This window comes from Melanerpes formicivorus, unplaced genomic scaffold, assembly GCF_026170545.1.
Source record: "Melanerpes formicivorus ecotype bairdi unplaced genomic scaffold, bMelFor1.0.p_v2 SCAF_12, whole genome shotgun sequence".
NCBI classification, from domain to species: Eukaryota; Metazoa; Chordata; class Aves; order Piciformes; family Picidae; genus Melanerpes; species Melanerpes formicivorus.
In genome coordinates, this window is record NW_027142364.1 from 1,404,498 (window position 1) to 1,429,797 (window position 25,300).

The following is a 25,300-nucleotide window of genomic DNA, read 5'->3' on the forward strand; positions in this document are numbered from 1 at the left end:
CTCACTCAGCCTCACCTCATCAGACCTTCCCTCCAGTCCCTTCCCCAGTGTTGTCTCTCTCCTCTGGACCCACTCCAGCACCTCAAGGTCTCTCTTGCAGTGAGGGGCCCAGAGCTGCACACAGTGCTTGAGGTGAGGGGGCAGGGCACAGGGGCAGAATTCCATCCCTAGTCCTCCTGGCCACACTGTTCCTGATACAGGCCAAGATGCCACTGGTTTTCCATGCCAGCTGGGCACACTGCTGGCTCATGTTCAGCCAGCTGGCAACCAGCACTGCCACGTTCCCTCTCCAGCCACTCATGCCCCAGTCTGTAGCACCGCACGAGGTGGCTGTGGCCAAAGTGTGGGGGCCACATTTGCTCAGAACTGAAGGCAGGCTCATCCCAGATGATGAAGCATTGCAAACATTTTGACAAATATGGTCTGAACTTTAAGCTTCTGACTCAACCTAAAACCAGGCATTCTTCATGTGTCCTTCACAGAGCTGTGGTAGGTGGCTTGTGGATTCTCAGCTACAGCAGAGTGCCACCGTTTGGGGGTTCCAGTCCATTGCCAGTACTTCAACCCCTCAGCCCTGCTGTGAGACATTTCCTCATGGTTAAAAAAGAAAACCCCAAAACCTTGATTATGAACATTTCCCTATATCCATAATGTGTCTTTTTTAACTTTTAGATAGCACTTGACAAATGGCCAAAAGGTTTGGAGTTATAAATGCTACTGACTGCAAGGAAATGTGCCTTAATATCAGCACTCCATAAAAAGAGAAGATACTGAAAGGAATATTACACTGACAGAGGGGTAAACTACACCACCCCCCCCCCCCCCAATTCCAGGGAGATTTTACATGGAAAACATGTAGGGGGAGAGAAGAATTTCAGATTCTTAGAAGCAAGGCAGCAGGCACTGACATCCCAGGTCAAGAGCCTGGGAAGAATGAGACGAAGCTTTACAAGTACATGAGGAAGCTGCGACCCTGGGGCTGGCCAGGCCAAATCTGCCTCCTCACCCTGACACACATGATTGTGATTATCTACCCAGAATCACAGAATTATTGGAGAAAGTTCTTCCCAGCAAGAGAGATTGGCCATTGGAATGTGCTGCCCAGGGAGATGGTGGAGTCACCATCCCTGGAGATGTTCAAAAAAGGCTTGGATGTGGCACTTGGAGCCATGGTTTAGCTGTCAGGAGGTGTTAGGGATTAGGGAATAGGTTGGACTTGATGATCTTTGAGGTCTTTTCCAACCTGGTTGATTCTATGATTCTATTGAGGCAGGAACAGACCTCTGAGATCATCAGGTCCAGCCTATGACCTAACAGCACCACACCAACCAGACCATGGCACTGAGTGCCACATCAAATCCTTCCTTAAACACCTCCAGGGATGGACACTCCACCACCTCCCTGGGCAGCCCATTCCAGTCTTTAATTCCCCTTTCCCTGAGGACGTGCTTCCCTAACATCCAACCTAAGCCTCCCCTGGCACAGCTCCAGGCCATGCTCTCTCATCCTCACACAAAGTTGCCTGGAAGCAGAGCCTGACCCCAACCTTACTACAGCATCCCCTGATTCCAGGGAAATTTTAAATGTAAGACATGTAGGGGGAGAGAATTTCAGATTCTTAGAAGCAAAAGCAAAAGCAAAGCAGCAGCCACTGACATCCCAGGTCAAGAGCCTGGGAAGAATGAGATGAAGCTTTACAAGTACATGAGGAAGCTCCCACTCTGGGGCTGGCCAGGCCAAATCTGTCTCCTCACTCTGGCACACATGAACACACAGTGAACATTCAAGGTTACATCTCCAGGCCTGAAGCCAGGAGGAGAGGCTGAGGATGGTCCTGCCTTCAGGACCACAAAGAACCAGCTCGCTCCCAGCACTGCTCCCCAGCCCTCTCAGCTCCCCAGTGTGGACAGCTCAAGCAGCTCTGACTACCTTCCCCCCACAAAAACACATTCTGAATTGCAATACCTGCATTAATCCATGGACTGGCCACACCAATGTGCCTGCCTCAGCTCTTCTGCAGTTGTTCCCTCCCCATCATTCTCCATTTCATCCTGCACAGCCCCAAGTGCCTGAGGAGCGGCTCAGCGCCTTAGGAGCCAGGCAGAGGGTACAGGGGAGCACTGCCCAAGCCCAGCTGCTGCAAAGGAAAAGAGCTCTCTGGGCTGTTCCATGAACACTGACATCTTCCTGTGGCCTCTCTTTTAGGTACCTTCCCTGCGGTTTAGCTGTTTGAAGGCTGGGTTGAAGTGCGTCAGCCAGCACAGCTACAAACCACAGGCTCATTCTGAAACCCCAGCAGATGCAGGCAGAGGAACAAACAGCACACCACTGGGCTGGGAGAGCCTCCAAGGTATCAGACCCTGCAGGATCCTGCTCAGAAGGCCCCAGAGAGCACCAGGACAAGGTAGGTACTTTGAGTCTTTGTCCCAGGCTATCTAGAGCTAGGTAAATACAGAGTCTGAAATATTAGCAAAGAGCCAGGCTCAAGCAAAGCAGCCCTTGCTCTGCCTCTAATCACTGTTACTGGGCTGCAGCTGTGCTAAATCCCTGGAGGCTCCTGTTCTAGGAGGGTTTCAGGGCTTGCTTTGCTGGGCTGCCTCTTTGTGCTGCAGAGGGTGAGCAGGGCTGTGCCATGGCACAGCTCCCACCGGCTCAGGACCAGGCTGACAAGCCCTGCACCCAACTAAGTCAAACTCAGTGACTTCAGGACAAGAGAAAGCAAACTCTTCTCCCTGTGAGGAGAGGCTGAGGGACCTGGGGCTTTGTAGTCTGGAGAAGACAGAGTGAATTTAATAACTGTTTATAAATGTCTGAGGGCTGGGGGTCAGGAGGCAGGGGACAGGTTCTGCTCAGCTGCACCCAGGGTAGGACAAGGAGCAATGGATATAAGCTGCAGCACAGGAGGTTCCACCTCAACATGAGGAGGAACTTCTTCACTGGGAGGCTCACAGAGCACTGAAGCAGGCTGCCCAGAGAGGTTGTGGAGTCTCCTCCTCTGGAGCCTTTCAAGCCCCATCTGGATGTGTTCCTGTGTGACCTGTGCTGGATTCTATGGTCCTGCTCTGGCAGGAGGGTTGGATTGGATGATCTCCGGAGGTCTCTTCCAACCCCTAACACCCTGTGAGCCTGTGAACTGCATGAAACAAGCTGCTTTTTCCCTTGTTTTAAATCCTAGGAGTACCTTCAATCATGGTGGTTTATGAGCTGTGCACATCTGGATGTGTCTTACAGCAGAAAACCAAAGTGCAAATGCAGCGGTCCTCTTACATCGTTCCTCATTTTGACATACACTATAATGAAATACAAGTGCTGCACTGATGTTATTCAAGACAAACACATTGGCTTTCATTCCAAGAAACTCTAATGAACCTGTCTCCCTTTTCCCCAAATATTCTGTGTGGCAGTCTGGCAGTGCAGCAAGCAAACAACGAAACCAACCAGGCTTGGTTGGTCATGGAGTAGTAGGATTTAGCTAAAAGAAGACCCAAAGCTGTCTGCTTTACCTCCCTGTAATTCCTAAGGAAGCCTAAAAAGCTTCTTCCAAAATGTGTTTTAAAAGCTTCCTAAAAATGAGCCATTCATTTCTCCTCTGCTCAGGCAGGATGAGAGAGGAGTCTGCAAAACCTTAGGGCTGCTCAGGACTTGTGGATCATCACCCCCAAGACCTCCCAGCATCGCTCTGACAGTGCATCAACCTCCAACTCAACACAGCTTTCACAGAACAAGACTGCTGCAGGCATCACCCTGGGTGTAGAGGCACAGTTTCAGCTGTTCAGAAGCTGTGAAGCTCCAGTATGACCATTAGTAACCAGATACTAAAATCTTCAGAGTCAAACCATTCCTCTGCTGGCTTGGACTAACTCATTCATTTCTAGTGGAGAAGTTTCTCCTCTTCATGTTCTGAAGAAGAAGCTGGGGACTGGAGTTGGTCTGTTAGAGGTTAGGGGAGCTCTGCAGAAGGACCTTGCCAGGCTGGACAGATGGGTAGAGTCCAACAGGATGGCATTCAACAAATCCAACTGCCAGGTTCTGCACTTTGGTCACAACAACCTCATGCAGTGCTACACGCTGGGGTCAGACTGGCTGGAGAGCTGCCAAACAGAAAGGGACCTGGGGGTGCTGTTTCACAGCTGGCTGAACATGAACCAGCAGTGTGCCCAGGGGGCCAAGAAGGCCAATGGCATCCTGGCCTGTATCACGAACAGTGTGGCCAGCAGGAGCAGGGAAGTCATTCTGCCCTGGATGTGGCATTTGGTGCCATGGTTTAGTAGTCATGAGGTGTTGGTTGACAAGTTGGACTGGATGATCTTTGAAGTCTTGTCCAACCTTATTGATCCTATGATCCCCATTAGTAACCAGATGTTTAAATCTTCAAGAGAGTCAAACCATTCCTCTGCTGGCTTGGGTGGGGGGGGGGCTTGGGCTAGCTCATTCATTTCTCTTTATGTTCTCAAGAAGAAATTCTGACACGTCTCCAAACTTTTTGCAACATGAGAACAAAGCTCTCTTCAGTTTCTGTGAAGCAGCACAAGGGAGGGGGGGAAATATTTCTTCCTAATTGACTTTTTTTTTTTCCCACATGAAATGAATCAACCAAAATTCCTGTTGCTCAGAAAAAGCTGATGTCAGCGATGGACAAGGGGCAATGGGTGGAAGTTGAGGCATAGAAAGTTCCATGTGAAGACAAGGAAGAGGGTTTTTTTTCCCCCACTGTGAGGCTGACAGAACACTGGAACAGGTTGCCCAGGGTGGGTGTGGAGCCTCTTTCTCTGGAGATACTCCCAACCCACCTGGATGTGTTCCTGTGTGATCTGCTCTAGGTGCTCCTGCTCTGGCGGGGGGGGTTGGACTGGATGAACTTTCAAGGCCTCTTCCAGCCCCTAACATTCTGTGACTCTTGGTTCCTTTTGCAGGGCCTTGCTGTCCCCTCACAGCAAAACCAACTCGCACAAGAAGCCTACCATGCCGAGCAACGTTTCCCACTGCCAAGTGGGTGAAGAAATGGAACCTTTCACCTACTTTTACTATTTGATTTTCCTTGTGGGATTCATTGGAAGCTGCTTTGCACTCTGGGCATTCACACAACGAGGCCAGAAACAGAAGTGCATGAGCATCTACTTAATGAACCTCCTGACAGCCGATTTCTTGTTGACTTTGGCGCTGCCGGTGAAGATCATTGTCGACCTAGGAGTGGCGTCCTGGAAACTGAAGATATTCCACTGTCAAGTCACAGCCTGCTTCATCTACCTGAACATGTACTTATCCATCATATTCCTGGGCTTTGTAAGCATGGATCGTTGCCTTCAGCTGATGCACAGCTCCAAGATCTACCGGATTCAGGAGCCAGGCTTCGCCAAGGTGCTGTCTGCTGCCGTGTGGGCGATGGTTCTCCTGGTAACGGTGCCCAACATGGCCATCCCCATCAGAACCATTGAAGAGAGGCCTGGAGCCACCTGCATCGATTTCAAGAGCAAATTTGGGAGGGACTGGCACGTCTTCACCAACTTCATCTGCACAGCCATATTCCTGAACTTCTCAGCCATGATCCTGGTCTCCAACTTCCTGGCGGTCAGGCAGCTCTACCGCAACAAGTACAGCGAGGGCTACGCGCACGCCAGGAGAGCCCTCATCAGCATCCTGCTGGTGACTGCAGGCTACCTGCTCTGCTTCCTCCCCTACCACATTGTCCGCATCCCCTACACCCTCAGCCAAAGCCACACCATAACCAGCTGCTCTCTCAAGCAAGCTCTCTTCAAGGCCAAAGAAGCTACCCTGCTGTTTGCCGTGTCCAACCTCTGCTTCGACCCCATCCTGTACTACCACCTCTCCAAATCATTCAGGCTGAAGGTTACTGAGACTTTCACAGCAGCCAAGGAGGGAAAGGCTTCCACAGACAGAGGTGCAGGACAGAAGGGTACAGCAGAGGCAGAAGTGGCTAACATCCAGCTGAGGCACCTACAGTATGAATAGTTGCTCTGCCGCTGCATGCCTGCCTGCAGTGGCCAACAACCTTCCTGCTCAACCACAACCCAAGCAGGAGGAGAAAAACCCCTGACCAGACCCAGCTGGCCCTGTTACAGAGTCAGATCACAGGTGTGAGGGAGCAGAGTGTTCAACAATGCCTTTCAGCTCCATATACCAGTGATGATCTACAGGGATCAGCATTGCTGGAGGACACAGCCTGTCCAGACAGGCTCAAACACAGCAGTGTGATTATTTATGGCACACAGCTCACCTTTTTCTCCCTTCAATGTGGCACACCAAGGGATTACTTAACAGCAGCTCTTCAGCTGCAGAGTTTTCATACATACAGTTAAACATAAAAAGTACTTCAAAGGGCATTATTTACTCCAGTCTCCTTCTCTGGAGACCCATCTGGATGCACTCCTGTGTGACCTGTGCTAGATTCCATGGTCCTGCTCTGGCAGGGGGGCTGGACATGATCTTCAGAGGTCCAACACCTAACATCCTGTGATTTCAAGGTGCACTAATTAGAAATGGTTCTATCAGCTTACATCACTCCTACAGTTTTTAATAAAGAAGTGTCTTGTCCTTGCCAAGTTCCATGGCCTCTCCTTGCTGCTACTGCTGCTGCCTCAAGAAAACAGGGAAAAGCTAACTTGTTATTACAGGAAATGCAAGGAAATTGAGATAAAAAGGATAAATCACAGGATCATAGAATGGCTGGGTTGGAAGGGACCTCCAAAGGTCACTCAGTCCAACCCCCTCTGCACTAAGCAGGGACATGAGCCGTGTGAGGAGAGGCTGAGGGAGCTGGGGTTGTTCAGCCTGGAGAACAGAAGGCTAAGGGGAGACCTTAATGATCTCTACAACTACCTGAAGGGAGGCTGTAGCCAGGTGGGGGTTGGTCTCTTCTCCTAGGCAACCAGTACCAGAACAAGAGGACACAGTCTCAAGCTGCGCCAGGGGAGGTTTAGGCTGGATGTGAGGAGAAAGTTCTTCCCAGAAAGAGTAATTTGCCATTGGAATGTGCTGCCCAGGGAGGTGGTGGAGTTGCTGTTGCTGGAGATCTTCAATAAGAGCCTGGATGAAGCACTTAGTGCCATGGTCTAGATGATTGGATAGGGCTGGGTGATAGGTTGGACTGGATGATCTTGGAGGTCTCTTCCAACCTGGTTGATTTAGGATTCTATGACATCCTCCACTAGATCAAGTTGCCCAAAGCCCTGTCCAGCCTCATCTTGAATATCTCCAGGGCTGGGGCCCTAACCACCTCCCTGGGCAACCTGTACCAGTCTCCCACCATCCTCATAGTAAAGAGCCTGTTCCTAACATCCAATCTAAATCTTCCCTTCTCTCATTTGAAGCCATTTCCCCTCCTCCTGTCACTGATGTCTTTTGCAAACAGCCTCTCCCCCTCCTTCTTGTAGGCCCCCTTCAGGTACTGTGTGTATCCAGTGTGTTCTCTGGGCTTGTATGTTTTAGGACACAGCAACTCAGTTTATTAGCATTCTAGTTGACAATTCCTTCCAAACAGACAATGCATCTGTAGTTTCTTTGCAGAGGAAAGCCCCAGATACCTGGATTAGCTCCATCTCCAAATCAAAAATATTCCAGAAACAAAACCAAGTTACCCTTATTTTTTTTCCCCTCCTGAGCCTTAAAATGGGCAAAATATGAATCAAACCTTGAAGCAAGCATCCAAAAGTGTTGTGAACAGAAATAGCAACTTCAGTGTTCTCACAGCAGTCCACTTGCAATAAATCAGAACCCAGACTTAGTGGAGTGAGGCATCTACAGCAAAAGCAAGCTGTGGGTTTCTCAGCATACTCTCAGAGGACACTTCCTAGCACTGACAGCATTCAACATCATTTAGAAGTTACTACTGTTTGGTACAACAACAATAAGAGCAATTCTCAAGTTAGACTCATTCCAGCTCGAGGCTCATTCAGTATCTGGGCCCTTTCTCAGCACAGCAGAAAAATATGAGAAGTCATCTGAATGGGGTTTTGGGACCTGGAATGTTATTCATGGGGCTTTCTGAAGTTGCCATGAGCCTACAGACAACCACAACAGCAGCGGCAGCCAAAACCCCACGCCAGAAGCAGTGGGGAGTGGGTGGGAGGAAGTAACATTCTCCTGTCCTGTACGTGTCAGAACTGCTTCTGTCAGATATTTTGGTACCCATCCATCTGCCCAACTACAACATCAAGTTCTCTATTTAGCAAACTTTGATCAGCCCCTGGAATGTGGTGGTTTCTCGTGGTGCCCAAGGAGGCCGGCACACAATATCAGCTCTCCTTCCCCTGAGCCCATCTGGATACCACAGGGATGACCATGGGCTGCTCTGAACCCACCCCACAGCCATGGTGTGGCCATGGGGCCCTCAGGCAGAGGTCACAGCAGGCAGGGAGCTCTCCTTCTTTCAGAGGCTCTGCTGTCACAGCAGGCAGCACTGTTGGGCACACAAGCAGAGGTCACTCACCAGAGGTATAGGGAAATGCGTTGCGTACTGCAAGTGGCGCAGGAGGTCGTAATTGGATGGGAAAATCACTTCCCTCAGTCTTTCCCTCTTGACTGACTTCTCGCTGGCAACTGAAATCCTTCTGTCTAAGGAGGAGTTCACATTCTCACAGGGCTCCCCAGGCATCGGAGAGAAAATCTGAGTCATGTAAAACAAAGGTTCCAGGTGAGCGCAACCTCCGGCTGCCCAGGTTCAAGCAAGTGCAGTCAGAGACAGGAGCTGAAACATTGGAGCTTTAGACAAGGCAAAGGCAATCCGAATCAAGCCTGAAATTCCAGAGACAGACACACACATTGTATCTCCAGGCATACCTCTGCTGCTATCAGACAGGTTTTACAGCAGCAGCACCAGGTTGGGGAACAAAGGATGACAGTTCAGAGCAACTGCCACGCTGCCTGTGCTGCCCTGACACAGAAACCACAGGGAGATACCCCAGTGAGGGAGGGGAAGAATGGAAAGGGTGAAATGGGAAGTGACAAGAGACACTGTGGGCAGGCATGGGTGAAGCCACCAGTATGAGAGATGCCAGGTTAAAAAAGGGGTCCCAGTGTCCTGCAAGCAATCTGCACTGACAGGTCTAGGCACAGGAGTCCCTGAGGGTGCAGAATCAGCATCAGTCCAGAGGAAGAAATTAGGAGATTCAAGAGCCATGCAGAATCAGGCTGACAGCAAGGAAAAATGAGAAGGGGAAAAGAGGTTTGGAAGAGAGAGCCAAAACTTGAACAGCCATTTGAAAAGCAAGTGGTATCAGTGGGGTTCTGGGATGCCAAATAAATTGGCAGTTCTGCTTATTTACTCCTGTTTAACACACAGCACTCTGAATGTGCTGGGACAAGGGCCAGGAAGGGAAGGAGAGGCAGGGGACTGTGCAAGTGAACAGGAGAGCAGTAGGCTGGCACACAGCAGAGATGCAGAGAGAGAAGGTAGTGACACAAGAGAGCAAAGACTGGATGCCCAAGGCCATGGGCTGGGACCACGGGGAGGAGCAGGCACAGGCACCAAAGGCATGCAGAAAAATCAGAAGTTAAACCTACTGGAAACTCCGAACCAAACTCTGCCTTAAAGTCACTCTTGTCTACATCATCAAAAATACTGGTGGCTCCCGAGTCAAGGCCCATGTGTTCCATAATATTGTGGTCCTGACAATGGCCAGGGAGGGGAAAAAAAACAACCAGGATCAGTCACATCTTACTGAAGACCCATTTAACTGATCACAGGTTAACAAGCCAAGCACTCCACCTAAGTAAGAATCAGGAAAACAAAGCCTTGACAGCAAGAAGTTTTCACGTAGTCACTGTGAAACCTCTCTGAAAAGCCTCAACTCACAGAAGTTGTTTCTCAAGCAGAAATCCACAGAGGCAGAGAAAAGAGCAGGAGTCAAAGGGGGAAACAAAACTTTGAAGTGTATCCCCAATGAGCAATTCTGCTCCAGGGACACCCACAGAACAGGAAGCTGGCTCCTGTATATCCCCAAGGGTGATTTCCCACTTTGTTGTGCCACAGAAGGCAGCTTGTAGAAACCCCTCCCATTTTCATTGGCCATGAGATCAACAGGGAGACCAACAGAAAACTGTCAGTTCAGTATTGCACTAAACCAGCAATGTTTACAGCCACACAGAGGAATGAGGCTAGTGGACCACCTTCACTCCTCTCCAAGAGAGGGAAAGAGACAAGGAGATTAAAAAAATGTGAGAACTCGGCAGCCCCTGCCCGAAGCCCTCACGCCGCGCAACCCCGCAGCCCCTGCCCGAAGCCCTCACGCCGCGCAACCCCGCAGCCCCTGCCCGAAGCCCTCACGCCGCGCAACCCCGCAGCCCCTGTCCGCTGCGCAACCCGGCGGCCCCTGCCCGAAGCCCTCACGCCGCGCAACCCCGCGGCCCCTGCCCGAAGCCCTCACGCCGCGCAACCCCGCGGCCCCTGCCCGAAGCCCTCACGCCGCGCAGCCCCGCGGCTCCTGCCCGAAGCCCTCACGCCGCGCAACCCGGCGGCCCCTGCCCGAAGCCCTCACGCTGCACAACCCCGCAGCCCCTGTCCGCTGCGCAACCCGGCGGCCCCTGCCCGAAGCCCTCACGCCGCGCAACCCCGCGGCCCCTGCCCGAAGCCCTCACGCCGCGCAACCCCGCGGCCCCTGCCCGAAGCCCTCACGCCGCGCAGCCCCGCGGCCCCTGCCCGAAGCCCTCACGCTGCGCTCAAAACTGATGTTTAACAAAACAGAGCACAAAATACAGGAGAAACATCCTGAAGTGTTACCTCCAGTTTCACATCATGATCCTTGGAGTAATGTTCCTCCACCACATCCCCATTAGGTGAGTGTGGTCTGGGAGCTGCAGTGAGGGACAGGTCTCCACGGGATATCAGAGTGCACATGTAGGCATCGTGGGAGAAGACGTCGTGCCGCGTGAATTCAGAGAACAGCAGCACCAAGTTCACAAACTCTGTCTTCTCATGGTCACTGTTTGGATCAGCTACTCAAAAATAAAAGGAAGAAAAAAAAACCAGAAAGGTTAGAGCAGAAGTTTCAGCTTGTTAAGTCTTTGGGTCTCAGCTACCCAAACTGCAAACCCCAGCTGATCGATTCTAAAATCAGAGAATGGTTTGGGTTGGAAGGGACCGCCAAAGATCATCTAAGTCCAACCCACATGCAGGGGCATCCTCAACTAGATAAGGTTGCCCACAGCCTTGTTGACCCTGAATATCTGCAGGGATGGGGCCTCAGCTACCTCCCTGGGCAACTTGTTGCAGTGTTCCAGCACCCTCATGGTAAAGAACTTCCTCCTCATGTCCACCCTAAAAGCCTGCTAAGAATGTCTCAGGCATCCTACACAGGTCAGAAAAAAAAACATTTCCCATCTAATTGCATGTTTCTCTCTGTCAGCTCCAGACAGACACTGCAGAGAGCAGAGGACTCCAAAGCATCCTAGCCCACACACATCTGCCCCAGTCTGGGGGGGAGAGGGTGGTGCCAGAAGTTAATTACAGTGTTAAACACTCCCAAAAAAATAAAAAGGAAGAGAGGGGGAAAAGGTGAGGAGATTCCCTGGGGGGTGAAAAACTAAAGCTGAAGTTCTGGGCTGTAACAGAGCCCCAGTGGTTGCCTTCTCCTCTCAGATTGCATTACTGTAGCAACAAGGCTGATGAGAGGCCTTGAGCACAAGCCCTATGAGGAGAGGCTGAGGGAGCTGGGATTGTTTAGCCTGGAGAAGAGGAGGCTCAGGGGGTGACCTCATTGCCCTCTACGACTACCTGAAAGGTGGTTGAAGCCAGGAAGGGGTTGGTCTCTTCTCCCAGGCAACCAGCACCAGAACAAGGGGACACAGTCTCAAGCTGCGCCAGGGGAGGTTTAGACTCGAGGTGAGGAGAAAGTTCTTCACTGAGCGAGTCGTTTGTCATTGGGATGTGCTGCCCAGGGAGGTGGTGGAGTCACCGTCCCTGGAGGTGTTCAAGAGGGGACTGGACATGGCACTTGGTGCCATGGTCTAGTCATGAGGTCTGTGGTGACAGGTTGGAATCGATGATCCTCGAGGTCTCTTCCAACCTTAGTTATACTGTGATACTGTGAAACGCAACCACCTTATCTACAGCCCTTGTATTCACAACAGAAAACCTTCTGACAACTGTGCAGGCAGCTCAAGATCATTGCATGGGAGGCCCCCAAGATGTAAAGCAATCTGTTACTAAAGCTTGACAGTGTGGTGTGCTTTATCTACTAAACTGTGCTCACACACACACAGACATCAGGGAAAAGTTCATCAAATGTTCTTACTTTTCCAGTGAATAGAATAGAATAGACCAGACCAGGCCAGATTGGAAGAGACCTCCAAGATCATCCAGTCCAACCTATCACCCAACACCATCTAATCAATTAAACCATGGCACCAGGTGCCTCATCCAGGCTCTTCCTAAACACCTCCAGGGATGGTGACTCCACCACTTCCCTGGGCAGCATATTCTAATGGCCAATCATTCTCTCTATGAAGAATTTCTTCCTAACATCCAGGCTAAACCTCCCCTGGCACAGCTTGAGACTGTGTCCTCTTGTGCTGGTGCTGCTTGCCTGGGAGAAGAGACCAACCCCCACCTGGCTACAACCTCCCTTCAGGGAGTTGTAGGGAGCAATAAGGTTTCCCCTGAGCCTCCTCTTCTCCAGGCTAAGCAACCCCAGCTCCCTCAGCCTCTCCTCACAGGGCTGTGCTCCAGACCCCTCCCCAGCTTTGTTGCCCTTCTCTGGACACCTTCCAGCATCTCAACATCTTTCCTAAACTGAGAGGCCCAGAACTGGACACAGGACTCAAGGTGTGGCTTAACCAGTGCTGAGTACAGGGGGAGAATGACTTCCCTGCTCCTGCTGGCCACACTGTTCCTGATGCAGGCCAGCATGCCATTGGCCTTCTTGGCCTCCTGGGCACACTGCTGGCTCATGTTCAGCCTACTGTCACCCAGTACCCCCAGTTCCCTTTGCTGCCTGGCTGCTCTTCAGCCACTCTGACCCCAGCCTGTAGCACTGCATGGGGTTGCTGTGGCCAATGTGCAGAACCCGGCACTTGGATGTGTTCAATCTCATGCCCTTGGCCTCTGCCAATCTGCCCAGCCTGGCAAGGTCCCTCTGCAGAGCCTCTCCACCCTCCAACAGATCAACTCCTGCCCCCAGCTTGGTGTCATCAGCAAAGTTACTGATGGTGGACTCAATGCCCTCATCCCAATCATCAATAAAGATATTGAACAGGATGGGGCCCAGCACTGATCCCTGGGGGCCATCACTAGTGCCTGGCTGCCAGCTGGATGTGGCACTATTCCTCACCACTCTCTGGGCTCAGCCCCCCAGCCAGTTCCTAACCCAATGCAGAGTGGGTTAGTATGCAGTGCCACAGCAAAGCCTAGAGAAACACAACACAAAATCATGCTGTTAAGCTGCTTTGTTGCAGCTATATTTAATCTGACTTCTTCTGTCCCACACTGCAGGAAAAGAGCTTTTATACCACACTGACTCCACTGGGCAACCAAACCTCCAGCTGCAGAGCTACCAAATCCAAAGCACCTTCATCGATCTAAAACCCAACTTTGCTTTACAAGCTCAAGTTAGCTGGGAACAAGCAGAACACAAATAGTTGGGATGGTTTATCAACCCAGGGTCAGCACTGGCACCAAAATAGAGCACTGCCAATACCTCAGAGCCTGCAGCACATTTTCCAGAAGTTTCTCCTTTTTGGGATGTGGAGAGATTTCAGTTTGCTTTAAGGGCACCCAAAAACCCAAACTGCACTAAACTACGCTACCAGGCAGGCTTCTAGGCCAAGTCATTTCACAGAGCAACCTAACAATGAACAAAAATCCTTTGTCAATCCACCCATTTGTCAGCTAACAGCTTCCAGTTTCAGCCAGGCACTTGGAATGTGGATGGGTCAAAGGGGAAGTGTTTGCTGTCAAACATGCACAGAGTGCAAGCCATTCTCCCCCCAGTCTCTTACAGCTTAAAGAGAAATAAACGTGGTTTCTGCCAACCTCCCTCCTGTGGAAAGGGAGGAATCCAAACCACAGAAAGATCCCACAACAAGGCAGCAGATTTCAAAGCAAACAAGCAAACAGAGAAGGTGATTGTGGAAACTGTGGAACACAGAATCACAGAAAACATCTAGTTGGAAGAGACCTCCAAGCTCAGCCAGTCCAATCCTTAACCCAGCACTGCAGGCTCAACACTAGAGCTAGTTCTCCCCCTCTACTCGTAGCTCTGGTGAGACCCCACGTGGAGCACTGCCTCCAGTTCTGGAACTCCTATTACAAGAGGGATCTGGACGTGCTGGAAGGTGTCCAGAGAAGAGCCACGAGGATGAGCAGAGGGCTGGAGCTGCTCTGCTATGAGGACAGACTGAAGGAGTTGGGGCTTCCATTATCTGAAGGAGGCCTATAAGAAGGCTGGGGAGGGACTTCTTAGGATATCAGGTAGTGATAGGACTAAGGGGAATGGAATGAAGCTGGAGGTGGGGAGATTCAGGCTGGATGTGAGGAGGAAGTTCTTCACCATGAGAGTGGTGAAGCCCTGGAATGGGTTGCCCAGGGAGGTGGTCGAGGCCACCATCCCTGGAGGTGTTTAATACCAGGCTGGATGAGCCTCATCTAGTGTGAGATGTCCCTGCCCATGGCAGGGGGGTTGGAACTAGATGATCCTTGTGGTCCCTTCCAACCCTGACTGATTCTATGAACACTAAACCATGTCCCTAAGCACCAGATCCACAGTCTGCTTAAACACCCCCAGGGATGGTGACTCCACCACTGCCCTGAGCAGACCATTCCAATGTTTGAGAACCCTCTCTTGTGAAGAAGCATCTCCTAGCATCCAGGCTGAACCTCCCCTGGTGCAGCTTGAAACCATTTCCTGCTACAGCAAACCAGCAGCCCCAGCAGACAGACAGCAGCCCACTTGCTTCTGACCTACTTTGGGATACAAATGAGTTCATACTCACATAATGAGGGAGCTTGTGTGTCTAAAAACCTTAGCAGGACATTCTGAAAAACAGGAAGACTGGAACCTGTCAAGGAGGCTGAAGACAGAGATTCCTTTTCATCCAGGACTTCGGATTCCCCACATCTCTGCACAGCCAAACAAATAACAACAGCTGTAGGCACACACAAATCCGCACAGCATTCTCAGTGTGCTTCTGAGGCAGCTCCTCCCCATGGGATCCTCTCCCTCATCCTCATGGGGTCCTCTCCCTCCTCCTCATGGGATCCTCCCCATCGGGTCCTTCCCCTCCTCCCCATGACCCCCAGACTTGCTCTAGAGCAGGTTTTCCCTATTGCCTATGGGGCTGTTTCTAAGGTGTTTCATTTGATCACTGTGGGTTACTGATCAAGCAGGAATGCCTGAGGCATCATCTGCGACATGGGTTCATGTAAAAGCAAAAATGTAAGATACAGAACTTCCAGGATCACTGTGACCACAGAAATTGTTTGTGTAAAGGACACTAAATACTACAGTAACCAGGGCAAAATATCTCTGGCCAGGGTGGATTTCCTGTAAGGGAGGCAGAAAGAGCCACCAGCTCCCTTCTAAGCAAGGCTTTGTGGTGAGGAGCAGACAAAGCAGAGAGGCTTTGCAGAGTCAAGGTCCTGTTGCACTTCAAGGTGTCTCACAGACAGATGCCCTTCTGAGAGTGCTCTCACCTGCCTGTCCCCACACCAGGCTGAACAGACATCACAGCACTGTCCTGGGGACACTTTTTTCCCTAGGTAAAAAACTGGATAGCAGTGAGGCCAAGGCAGCAGTGCCCCAGCTCTGGGGACGTCCCCTGGCCCAGAGCTGCAGCAAGGCTGTGGGGACCAGGGCACAGCTCCTGCTGCTGAAGTTTCAAGTGCCAGCCTGTGTGAGCTGGCGCAGAAGCACTTGCCACAAGGTACAGGTAAGAGTTTACACCCAAGGTGGCACCGCAGCATCCTGCTCTCCAGTGAAACGTTTAATCACCCCTCTGAAAACTAAGGTCTTGTATGAATGCAGGACTTAAACTTCCACTTACATTTAGCCCCCAAATGGATCTTACTTTTGGAATCTTCCCAGAGTCCTCCACCAGCTGACCAGCCCTGCCCCCAAAGCCAGACCCCTAGCCTCTTTTTGAGGGACTCCAGTGTCAGCAGCACTACTTTCTTTGGGCAAGTAGTTGACAGAAGTAAAACAGCTCGAGCCAACAGCTGGCACAGAACATTCTGAGTTAGGCTGCTGGTTATTCTGATTTTAACTAGAACTGGGTTGGGTTTCATTTTAAGGTTATCTAGAATTTAAAAAGCTGTAAAGTGACAACAGCAATCCCCAGGGCTCCAAAAGCCACCAAACTTACTCGTCTGTAATGAGCTCAAAGTGATGTTTCCTAAGAACTACCTTACTTGTTATGCACACTGGTGACACTGCTCCACAAGTAGAAATCACTTACTTCTGCTTCAATTTCTGCTTGCCTCTTCTCCAGCAGCTTGGCTACAGCCATGGCCCTGTGCTTACCAGACCTTTTGCAGCTCACAGCCCATTCACAGAGCAGCATCACCACGGCCTCATCGTTCGGGGCTCCCTGCTCGGGGTGAGAACAGAGACACAAAACACTGTCACCCTCACAGCAGCCTGCTCCCCAGCAGCTTGCAGCCACCAGCCTGCTGGGGGACTGAGACAAGAGCTGAGCTTTGTTCTTTAGCACTGCCAGGTGCACAAAGGATCACAGGATGTTAGGGTTTGGAAGGGACTTCCAGAGATCATCCAGTCCAACCCCCCTGCCAGAGCAGGACCATAGAATCCAGCACAGGTCACACAGGAACACATCCAGATGGGGCTTGAAAGTCTCCAGAGAAGATGACTCCACAACCTCTCTGGGGAGAGTCTGTTCCAGTGCTCTGTGACCCTCACAGTGAAGAAGTTACTCCTCATGTTGAGGAGGTGGAACCTCCTGTGCTGCAGTTTCCATCCATTGCCCCTTGTCCTATCACAGAGTGCAGCTGACCAGAGCCTGTTCCCTCCCTCCTGACCCCCAGCCCTCAGATATTTATAAACATCTATTAAATCCCCTCTCAGTCTTCTCCCTCTCAAACTTTTCCTCTCCAGACTAACCAGCCCCAGGGCTCACAGCCTCTCCTCATCAGGAAGTGCTTCAGTCCCTTCAGCATCCTTGTAGCCCTCCCTTGGGCTCTTTCCAGCAGATCCCTGTCCCTCCTGAACTGGGGAGCCCAAAACTGGATGTAGTATTTCAGGTGAGGTCTCACCAGGGCAGAGTAAGGGGGAAGGAGAACCTCCCTGGATCTGCTAGACATACTCCTCTTAATGCACCTCAGGACCCCATTGGCCCTCTTGGCCACCAAGGCACATTGCTGAGTGCTGCTGCCATGGGTGCCAGCCTGGGTTTACCACACCACACTACACTGTCCCATGCAGAACTTGTGGTCCACATATTTGCTTTATTTGTTGTGTTTTTAAACAAGATATAATCTGGAAGCAAAGGAAGGAAATCTCAGTTTTCACACTGCTGATCATCAAATTTTCCTTTATCATAAAGTTGCTTCACAAACACAGAAAAGGGGTTTCTGCCTGATGAGCCACAGGAAAAGCACAGCACAGAGCCTCTCACCCCAGTTAACCACAGGGAATTTACTCTTTCCTTGCATAAATTCTTCCAAACCTCCTTCATCTGTTTCCAGACCATGACCTACATCACAGTGACACATTAAAAAGCATAAGACAGCCTCTAGCAATGTTACCTACCAGATCACCAAGGTCAAAAATCTCCCCAAAAGCTCAATTTTTGTCTGAGCCAACTCAGACATTCATAAGAAACAGAGAATGTGCACAGGAAATCTGTATTTGCAGGGCAGCAGTGGGATGTAGCAAGCTGCTGAGTGCCCATCCAGCCTCTGCTTCCATAATTACCCACGCTTTGGAAGGATTGTTTCCTTCTGTGCTACTGAACTGGACCTGCTGAAGCTCCTCATTCCTGCCTGAGCTGGCTGCCCTCTCTGAACACTCAAACATGAGACCAACCCTGCACACGAAGCAGATGTGGTTTTCAGGCTGGACCTTACTCCAGTCACTTCAAGCAATGCTATGAACTCCTACTTTTGAACCCACTTCCATGTGTAGCTCTGGATGTGGCTCTGAGCTACTTGATCTAGTGTAGGGGGTCCCTGCCCATAGCAGGGAGGCTGGAACTGGATGATCCTTGAGGTCCCTTCCAATCCTAACAATTCTATGATTAAAACTCTCTTAACAAGGGAACAGATAAAGGGCAGATGTTTTGTGCAGCTCACAAGAAAGTGACATTTTCAAACACACATGAGAAGGGCACCCTCAGGAAGTGAATACTTTCAGGCATTTCACACCCACAAGCATGAAAGTTGCTGCCTCAAGTCATCCTCCTCCAAAAAAACACCAAACCCAAGAGGGTGCTGAAGAAGGCTGCTGTGTACATGCACACCACACAGAGGAGTTTACAGGAAACACAGCCACAGGCCAGCAAGAGAGAGTAAATGACATTGGCTGTGGGCAGCGGGGAGGGGGAAATGCTTCTCTTTACCCATCAGCAGTGATGTGCTTAATGTCACCAATGCTGTGGTTAGATGCAGTCAGATAACACTACATCATTAAAGACACCTCAAGAAGGCTCAGAACATCACAGAATCACAGAATGTTAGGGGCTGGAAGGGACCTTGAGAGATCATCCAGTCCAAGCCCCCTGCCAGAGCAGCATCACCTAGAACAGGTCACACAGGAACGCATCCAGGGAGGGTTGAATATCTCAAGAGAAGGAGACTCCATAAGCCCCCTGGGCAGCCTGTTCAGTGTTCTGTCACCCTCACAGTGAAATAATTCTTTCTCCTGTTTCCATGGAGCTTCCTGTGCCTCAATTTCCACCCAGTGCCCCTTGTGCTGTTGCTGAGCTTGTGGAAGCTGACGCTGGCTCTGCAGAGCCGATCGGATTTTGTCTCTCTTACCCGGCCGTGCATTGCAACAGCCTCAGATCCAGCCCCTAACAAAGTGTTAAATTGTAGCTTTCTAACCAAAGAGGCATCCTTAAACCTTCTTTCCCACGGTCACAGCCCGGTTGGGGTTTTCTGTTTGTTTGTTTCACTTTCAGCACAGTGATCTCAGCAAGACAAATACTAACTGTCTGCATCTGTCACAAGCCCTGCTGGTGAGAGCTGAGTTCAAACCCAGGGCTTTTTTTTTTCTCCCTTTGAAACGAAAAACATCTCCTAGCTTCAGAAGAATCCAGCCAGACTTCAAAGCCAACACGAGAAGCAAGACCCAAACACAAGTTCAGAGACCTGAACCTGAAAAGCTAGCCAAGTGCACAAATATCCATGAATACAGAGTAAACCAAGCTGCAAAAGACCTTCAAGATCAGCCGGTCCAACCTATCACCCAACACCTCCTGACTACTAAACCATGGCAACAAGTGCATCATGCAGGCTCTTTTTAAACACTTCCAGGTGACTCCACCACCTCCCTGGGCAGCAGATTCCAATGGCCAAGGTGGGTTTAGAATATTTTACCATGCAAAATTCATTCATCAACTACTTTCTACAAGATCACAGGATGTTAGGGTTTGGAAGGGGCCCAAAGAGATCATCAAGTCCAACTACCTGAAGGGGGGGTTGTAGACAGGCAGAGGTTGGTCTCTTCTCACAGGCAGCCAGCACCAGAACAAGAGGACACAGTCTCAGGCTGCACCAGGGGAAGTTCAGGCTGGAGGTCAGGAAGTTTTACACAGAGAGAGTGATTGCCCATTGGAATGTGCTGCCCGGGGAGGTGGTGGAGTCACCATCACTGGAGGTGTTCAGGAGGAGACTTGACAGGGTGCTTGGTGCCATGGGTTAGTTGATTAGGTGGTGTTGGGTGATAGGTTGGACACGATGATCTTGAAGGTCTCTTCCAACCTGGTTTATTCTATTCTATTCTAAGTCCAACCCCCCTGCCAGAGCAGGAGCAGAGAATCCAGCACAGGTCACATAGGAACACACCCAGATGAGTCTTGAAAGTCTCCAGAGAAGACAACTCCACAACCTCTTTGGGCAGCCTGGTCCAGTGCTCTGTGACCCTCCCAGTGAAGAAGTTCCTCCTCATATTGAGGTGGAACCTCCTGTGCTGCAGCTTATATCCATTGCTCCTTGTCCTGTCACAGGGTGCAGCTGAGCAGAGCTGTCCCCTCCCTCCTGAACCCCAGTCCTCAGATATTGATAGACATTGATTAAATCCCCTCTCAGTCTCCTCCTCTCCAGACTAACCAGCCCCAGGGCTCTCAGCCTCTCCTCACCAGGCAGTGCTCCAGTTCCCTCATCATCCTCACAGCCCTTCACTTCACCCTCTCCAGCAGATCCCTGTCCCTCCTGAACTGGGGAGCCCAAAACTGAGGGCAGTACTCATGATGAAGTACTCAAGACATGTTAACACAGTTTTTACCAAACAATGATGTGCAATTTTACTTGGCACAACCCAAAAAGGCAACCCCCAACCCCCTGACTGATCATTTCTCCTCTGTGAGGTTTCCAGTACATAGATGGTTTCAATTACAACAGCAAAGAGCTGTTTCCTCCTAATAAACCCAATCATAGAATGGTCTGGATTGGAAGGGATCTCCAAAAGTCATGCAGTCCAACGCCCTCTGCAGTCAGCAGGGACATCCTCAACTAAATCAGGTTGCCCAGAGCCCTTTTGATCTTCACCTTGAATATCTCCAGGGATGGGACCTCATCCACCTCCTTGGGCATCCCACTCCCATGTTCCACCACCCTCATGGTGAAGAACTTGTTCCTAACATCCAATCTAAATCTGCTCTGCTCTAGTTTGAGGCCATTGCCCCTGGTCCTGTCCCTGCAGGCCTTTGCACACAGTTTCTCTCCAGCCTTCCTGTAGCCCCCTTCAGGTAGTGGAAGGCTGCTATTAGGTCTTCGTGGAGCCTTCTCTTCTCCAGGCTGAACTCACCCTGTCTCACAGCAGAGGTGAGTTTTCATGGCCCTCCTCTGCACCTGCTCCATCAGGGCTGTGTCCAGCCAAATGTCAAGCAGAAAAGAAAAATCACACCAGAAAAAACAAACCAAGCCACAAAGCTTTTGTATCAGATACAGACATCCACCCAGCTCTCCTCAGTGAAAATGAAGCTTGCTGTGTACAGATCAGGCAGTGAGAAGGCAGCCTTTACCTCTTGGGTATCTTTGTTTTGGTTGGCCCAGAAAATCTTGTGGTAAAGTGTCTCCATGGAATTGCTGGAGTCCGACCTGTCGAAGCAGTGCCGATCCAGCACCTCCAAGGTGTGCAAAACTCTGCTGATGGTCACCCCTACAGGTGGGAGGGAGAGAGGTGGAAGGAAAGTTTCACACAAGAAGACACTGAATGACCTCCACCTGCCAGGTCTGTCCCTAGCATTGGGGCAGTTCTAGGCTGATGCCTAGGAAAATTTTCCACAGATCGAGTGGAAGGTGGCAGAAGGTAAGCAAATCACCACTGGAGGTGAAAGGGAAAATGATGGTAAGGGCTAAACACTGGAATGTGTTACCCAGGGAGGTGGTTAGGGACTCATCCCTGGAGATCACAGAATCAGCCAGGTTGGAAGAGACCTCCAAGATCATCCAGTCCAACCTATCACCCAGCCCCATCCAATCAGCTAGACCACGGCACTGAGTGCCTCATCCAGGCTTTTCTTGAAGATCTCCAGGGATGGTGACTCCACCACCTCCCCAGGCAGCACATTCCAATGGCAAATCACTCACTCTGTGAAGAATTTCTTCCTAATATCCAGCCTGAATCTCCCCTGGCACAGTTTGAGGCTGTCCCCCCTCATTCTGTTGCTTCCTGCTCTCAGGCTCTGCAGGCAGGTCTCTCCCAGCTCCTCTGACCAGCTTAGAGTCACAGAATTGTCAGGGTTGGAAGAGACCTCAAGAATCAGACAGTTCCAACCCCCCTGCCATGGGCAGGGACATCTCACACTACAGCAGGTTGCTCACAACCTGCTGAAAAAAACCTCCAGGGATGAAGCTTCCACCACCTCCCTGGGCAACCTGTGCCAGGCTCTCACCACCCTCATGGGGAACAACTTCTTCCTAACATCCAATCGCAATCTATCCATTTCTAGTTTTGCTCCATCCCCCCCAGTCCTATCCCTCCCTGACACCCTCAAAAGTCCCTCCCCAGCTTTCTTGGAGGCCCCTGAAGATCCTGGAAGGCCACAATTAGGTCTCCTGGGAGCCTTCTCTTCTCCAGACTCTTCTCTGCCTCTCCACAGGAAAGGAGCTCCAGCCCTCTGCTCACCCTCGTGGCCCTTCTCTGGACACCTTCCAGCACCTCCAGATCCTTCCTGGCACAGAGGCTCCATAACTGGACACAGTACTCCAGGTGGGGTCTCACCAGAGCAGAGGAGAAGAATCACCTCCCTAGCCCTGCTGGCTGTGCTTCTCTGAATGCAGCCCAGGCTCTGCTTTGCTTTCGGGGCTGCAAGTGCTCACTGCTGGCTCATGCTGAGCTTCTCATCCACCAGCACCCCCAAATCCTTTTCTTCAGGGCTGCCCTGCAGAACAGAAGCAAACCTTAAACCCCACCACCACCTTTGTTCCAGTTGGGAGTCCTCTTACCTGCAGTTGATTCTTGGCACTTGTCAAAAGACCACCGGACCTCCACGGCTCGGCCTCTTTGTTTGATCTGCTGTTCTACCTCATAAATCTTTGCCCGAACCTGTGGGGGGAAAAAAAGGAAGGGAAAAAAAGAGAGAGAGAGAGAGAGAGAGAGAGAGAGAGCGCGAGCTGCTAATTAGCTAGTGGTGGGAAGTCTCAATTGTCATTTGAAGCTCCTGAAAGCTCTCCCAGCAGGAGCAGGGTACCCTGCGGTGTTCCACAACACACTAACATTCAGGAACAACAAACCCAAGCAGGTTCCATTCAAATGTTTTGTCTGTCACCTATGAGCTTGCACAACAAGACATCTTTTCCTTAGGTTCAATCCACCAAAAGGGCACTGTGAGGGACTTTATAGGGTGTCAGGTAGTGAAGGGACCCGAGGATGAGCAGAGGGCTGGAGCACCTCTCTTATGAGGACAGACTGAGGGAGTTGGGGCTGTTCAGTTTGGAGAAGAGAAGGCTCCCAGGAGACCTCATTGTGGCCTTCCAGTATCTGAAGGGGGCTCCAAGAAAGCTGAGGAAGGACTTTTGAGAGTGTCAGGGAGTGATAGGACTGGGGGGAATGGAGAAAAACTAGACGTGGGGAGATTGAGATTGGATGTGAGGAAGAAGTTGTTCCCCATGAGGGTGGTGAGAGCCTGGCACAGGTTGCCCAGGGAGGTGGTGGAAGCCTCATCCCTGGAGGTGTTTGCAGCCAGGCTGGATGTGGCTGTGAGCAACCTGCTGTAGTGTGAGGTGTCCCTGCCCATGGCAGGAGGGTTGGAACTGGCTGAGCCTTGAGGTCCCTTCCAACCCTGACAAGTCTGTGATTCTGTGACTTCCCCTGTGCACTCGAGTTGTTTCTCCTGCTGCCTGCTATCCTGCAGAGCCCTCAACACTGGCAGCAGCATGGTTGGTCTGTTGCCCTTGGTTTGTGTTTTCTATGATTCTAAAAGTCATATTCCACAACACTTTCCCTCAGGCTTCCTCTTATTTAACTTAAACTGATTTCAGTTTGGCAACAGAAAACATCTGAAGGTAAATACACTTCCTGTTAGTTTCACTAAGGGAAGACAAAGTAAAGTCACAATGCTGGTCTGGGAATGAACCCTGCAGGAATAGCTAAACCTGGCTGTAGTCTTCATGCTCCCAAATGAGACATTAGGAAGACATTCTTCCTGGGTCCTGAGGCACTGCAACAGGCTGCCCAGAGAAGCTGTGGAGGCTCCAAGCCTGAGAGTGTTCAAAGCCAGGTTGGATTTGGCCCTGAGCAGCCTGATTTAGTTGGAGGTGTCCCTGCTTATTGCAGGAGGGGGTAGACAAGATGACCTTTGAGGGTCCCTTCCAACCCACTGCAGGCTGTGATTGTGTGCTCACTTGGGATTCAAAGCAAGAGACAGAGCTTACCTGCTGATTAAAGGCTGAGTTCCCACCTGGCATCGGCAAACCAGATGGAGCAACGTGAAGTAAATCCAGAGGTGAGCCTGGATTCATGCTCTTGTTTTCATTTGTGGAATAATTCCACACCAAGGCACTTGGGCAACAGAGAGTTACAGTCTGCAAAGCAACAGTACAACAGAGAAGTGATTCCTTTTCTAAGCACACATAATAAACAATCCCTGCAGCAAGAGAAGCCATGAGACCAGAATCGCTTTTGGTCTAGCTACTGCAGCAAAAGAACCCAAAAGACAAGCCTAGGCACAACTGCTTGAAAACATCCATCTGAGGAAATGCCCCTGCTCAAGAGGGACAGGGATCTACCTGAGAGAGTCCAAGGGAGGGCTACTAGGATGCTGAAAGGACTGGTGCACTGCCTGGTGAGGAAAGGCTGAGGGCCCTGGGGCTGGTTAGTTTGGAGAGAAGAAGACTGAGAGGGGGTCTGATCAATGTCCATCAATATCTGAGGGCTGGGGGTCAGGAAGGGACAGCCTCTGCTTACTTGTGCCCTGTGACAGGACAAGAGGCAATGGATGGAAACTACAGCACAAAAGGTTCCACTTCAACATCAGGAGGAGCTTCTTCACTGTAAGGGTCACAGAGCACTGGAAGAGGCTGCTCAGAGAGGCTGTGGAGTCTCCTTCTCTGGAGACTTTCAAAACCCATCTGGATGCATTCCTGTGTGACCTATGCTGGGTTCTATAGTCCAGCTCTGGCAGGAGGGTTGGACTGGAAGATCTCCAGAGGTCCCTTCCCACCCCTGACATCCCGTGAACTACTGTATGATTTTTCTTCCTCACTATTAAACAATTATTTCACTATCTATGCCTTCAGTTCCCATTTGTATTGCTTTCAGAAGGCCAGCAAAGAACACCAGCAAAGGTCCATTTCAGTCAGCCCCTTGCTGTGGAATGTGAATGGGCTCTGGAAGAAGAAAAAACTAAGGAAAAAAATGACCTTTTTGGTATTCAGCTTACAGAGAGAGCTGGATGTGAAAAATTGCAATTGGAGAAATTAAAATTGACACTTCCAATCAACACTTTTAAAGCACAGAAGCCATTGAAATGCACCATGAACTTTGGAGTGACTTCAAAAGAAAGATCTTTGCACTGACAGGCTTCAGAACAGCAGCTTGCCAGCAGGTGCTTCATTACCCTGCAGCTTTTGGTACTGTAGAAAGCAACAGCAGAATGCTTTGGTGGTTGGGGAAGGTCAGACCTCAAATACCACTTAAAATGATGGAAGTTGATTCATTTTACAGATGTTTAT

At 50.6% G+C, this 25,300-nt stretch overlaps 2 protein-coding genes across 4 annotated transcripts in view; one reads left to right on the top strand and one right to left on the bottom strand.

The window, feature by feature from the left end:
* The window catches only part of MED12L (mediator complex subunit 12L), a 146,472-nt gene that overhangs the window by 100,535 nt on the left and 20,637 nt on the right, over positions 1-25,300 (bottom strand). Inside the window, exons 8-15 of the mRNA XM_068144913.1 lie at positions 24,002-24,151; positions 22,574-22,673; positions 21,148-21,284; positions 16,405-16,536; positions 14,944-15,070; positions 10,736-10,950; positions 9,520-9,624; positions 8,447-8,623 (exon numbers count right to left, since the gene is read on the bottom strand). Of these exons, the coding sequence (XP_068001014.1) occupies positions 8,447-8,623; positions 9,520-9,624; positions 10,736-10,950; positions 14,944-15,070; positions 16,405-16,536; positions 21,148-21,284; positions 22,574-22,673; positions 24,002-24,151 (1,143 nt within the window). The remainder of the gene's footprint in view (positions 1-8,446; positions 8,624-9,519; positions 9,625-10,735; positions 10,951-14,943; positions 15,071-16,404; positions 16,537-21,147; positions 21,285-22,573; positions 22,674-24,001; positions 24,152-25,300) is intronic.
* GPR171 (G protein-coupled receptor 171) lies at positions 2,318-6,551 on the top strand. Of its 3 annotated transcripts, none has more exons than XM_068144905.1 (2): positions 2,318-2,404; positions 4,914-6,551. In XM_068144905.1, exon 2 carries the CDS (start codon positions 4,963-4,965, stop codon positions 5,968-5,970), a length of 1,008 nt encoding a protein of 335 aa, XP_068001006.1. In that variant the 5' UTR covers positions 2,318-2,404; positions 4,914-4,962; the 3' UTR covers positions 5,971-6,551. The 3 variants fall into 3 exon arrangements, with proteins under 3 accessions (XP_068001006.1, XP_068001005.1, XP_068001007.1); XM_068144904.1 differs by lacking the exon at positions 2,318-2,404 and adding an exon at positions 3,614-4,073; XM_068144906.1 differs by lacking the exon at positions 2,318-2,404 and adding an exon at positions 3,981-4,026.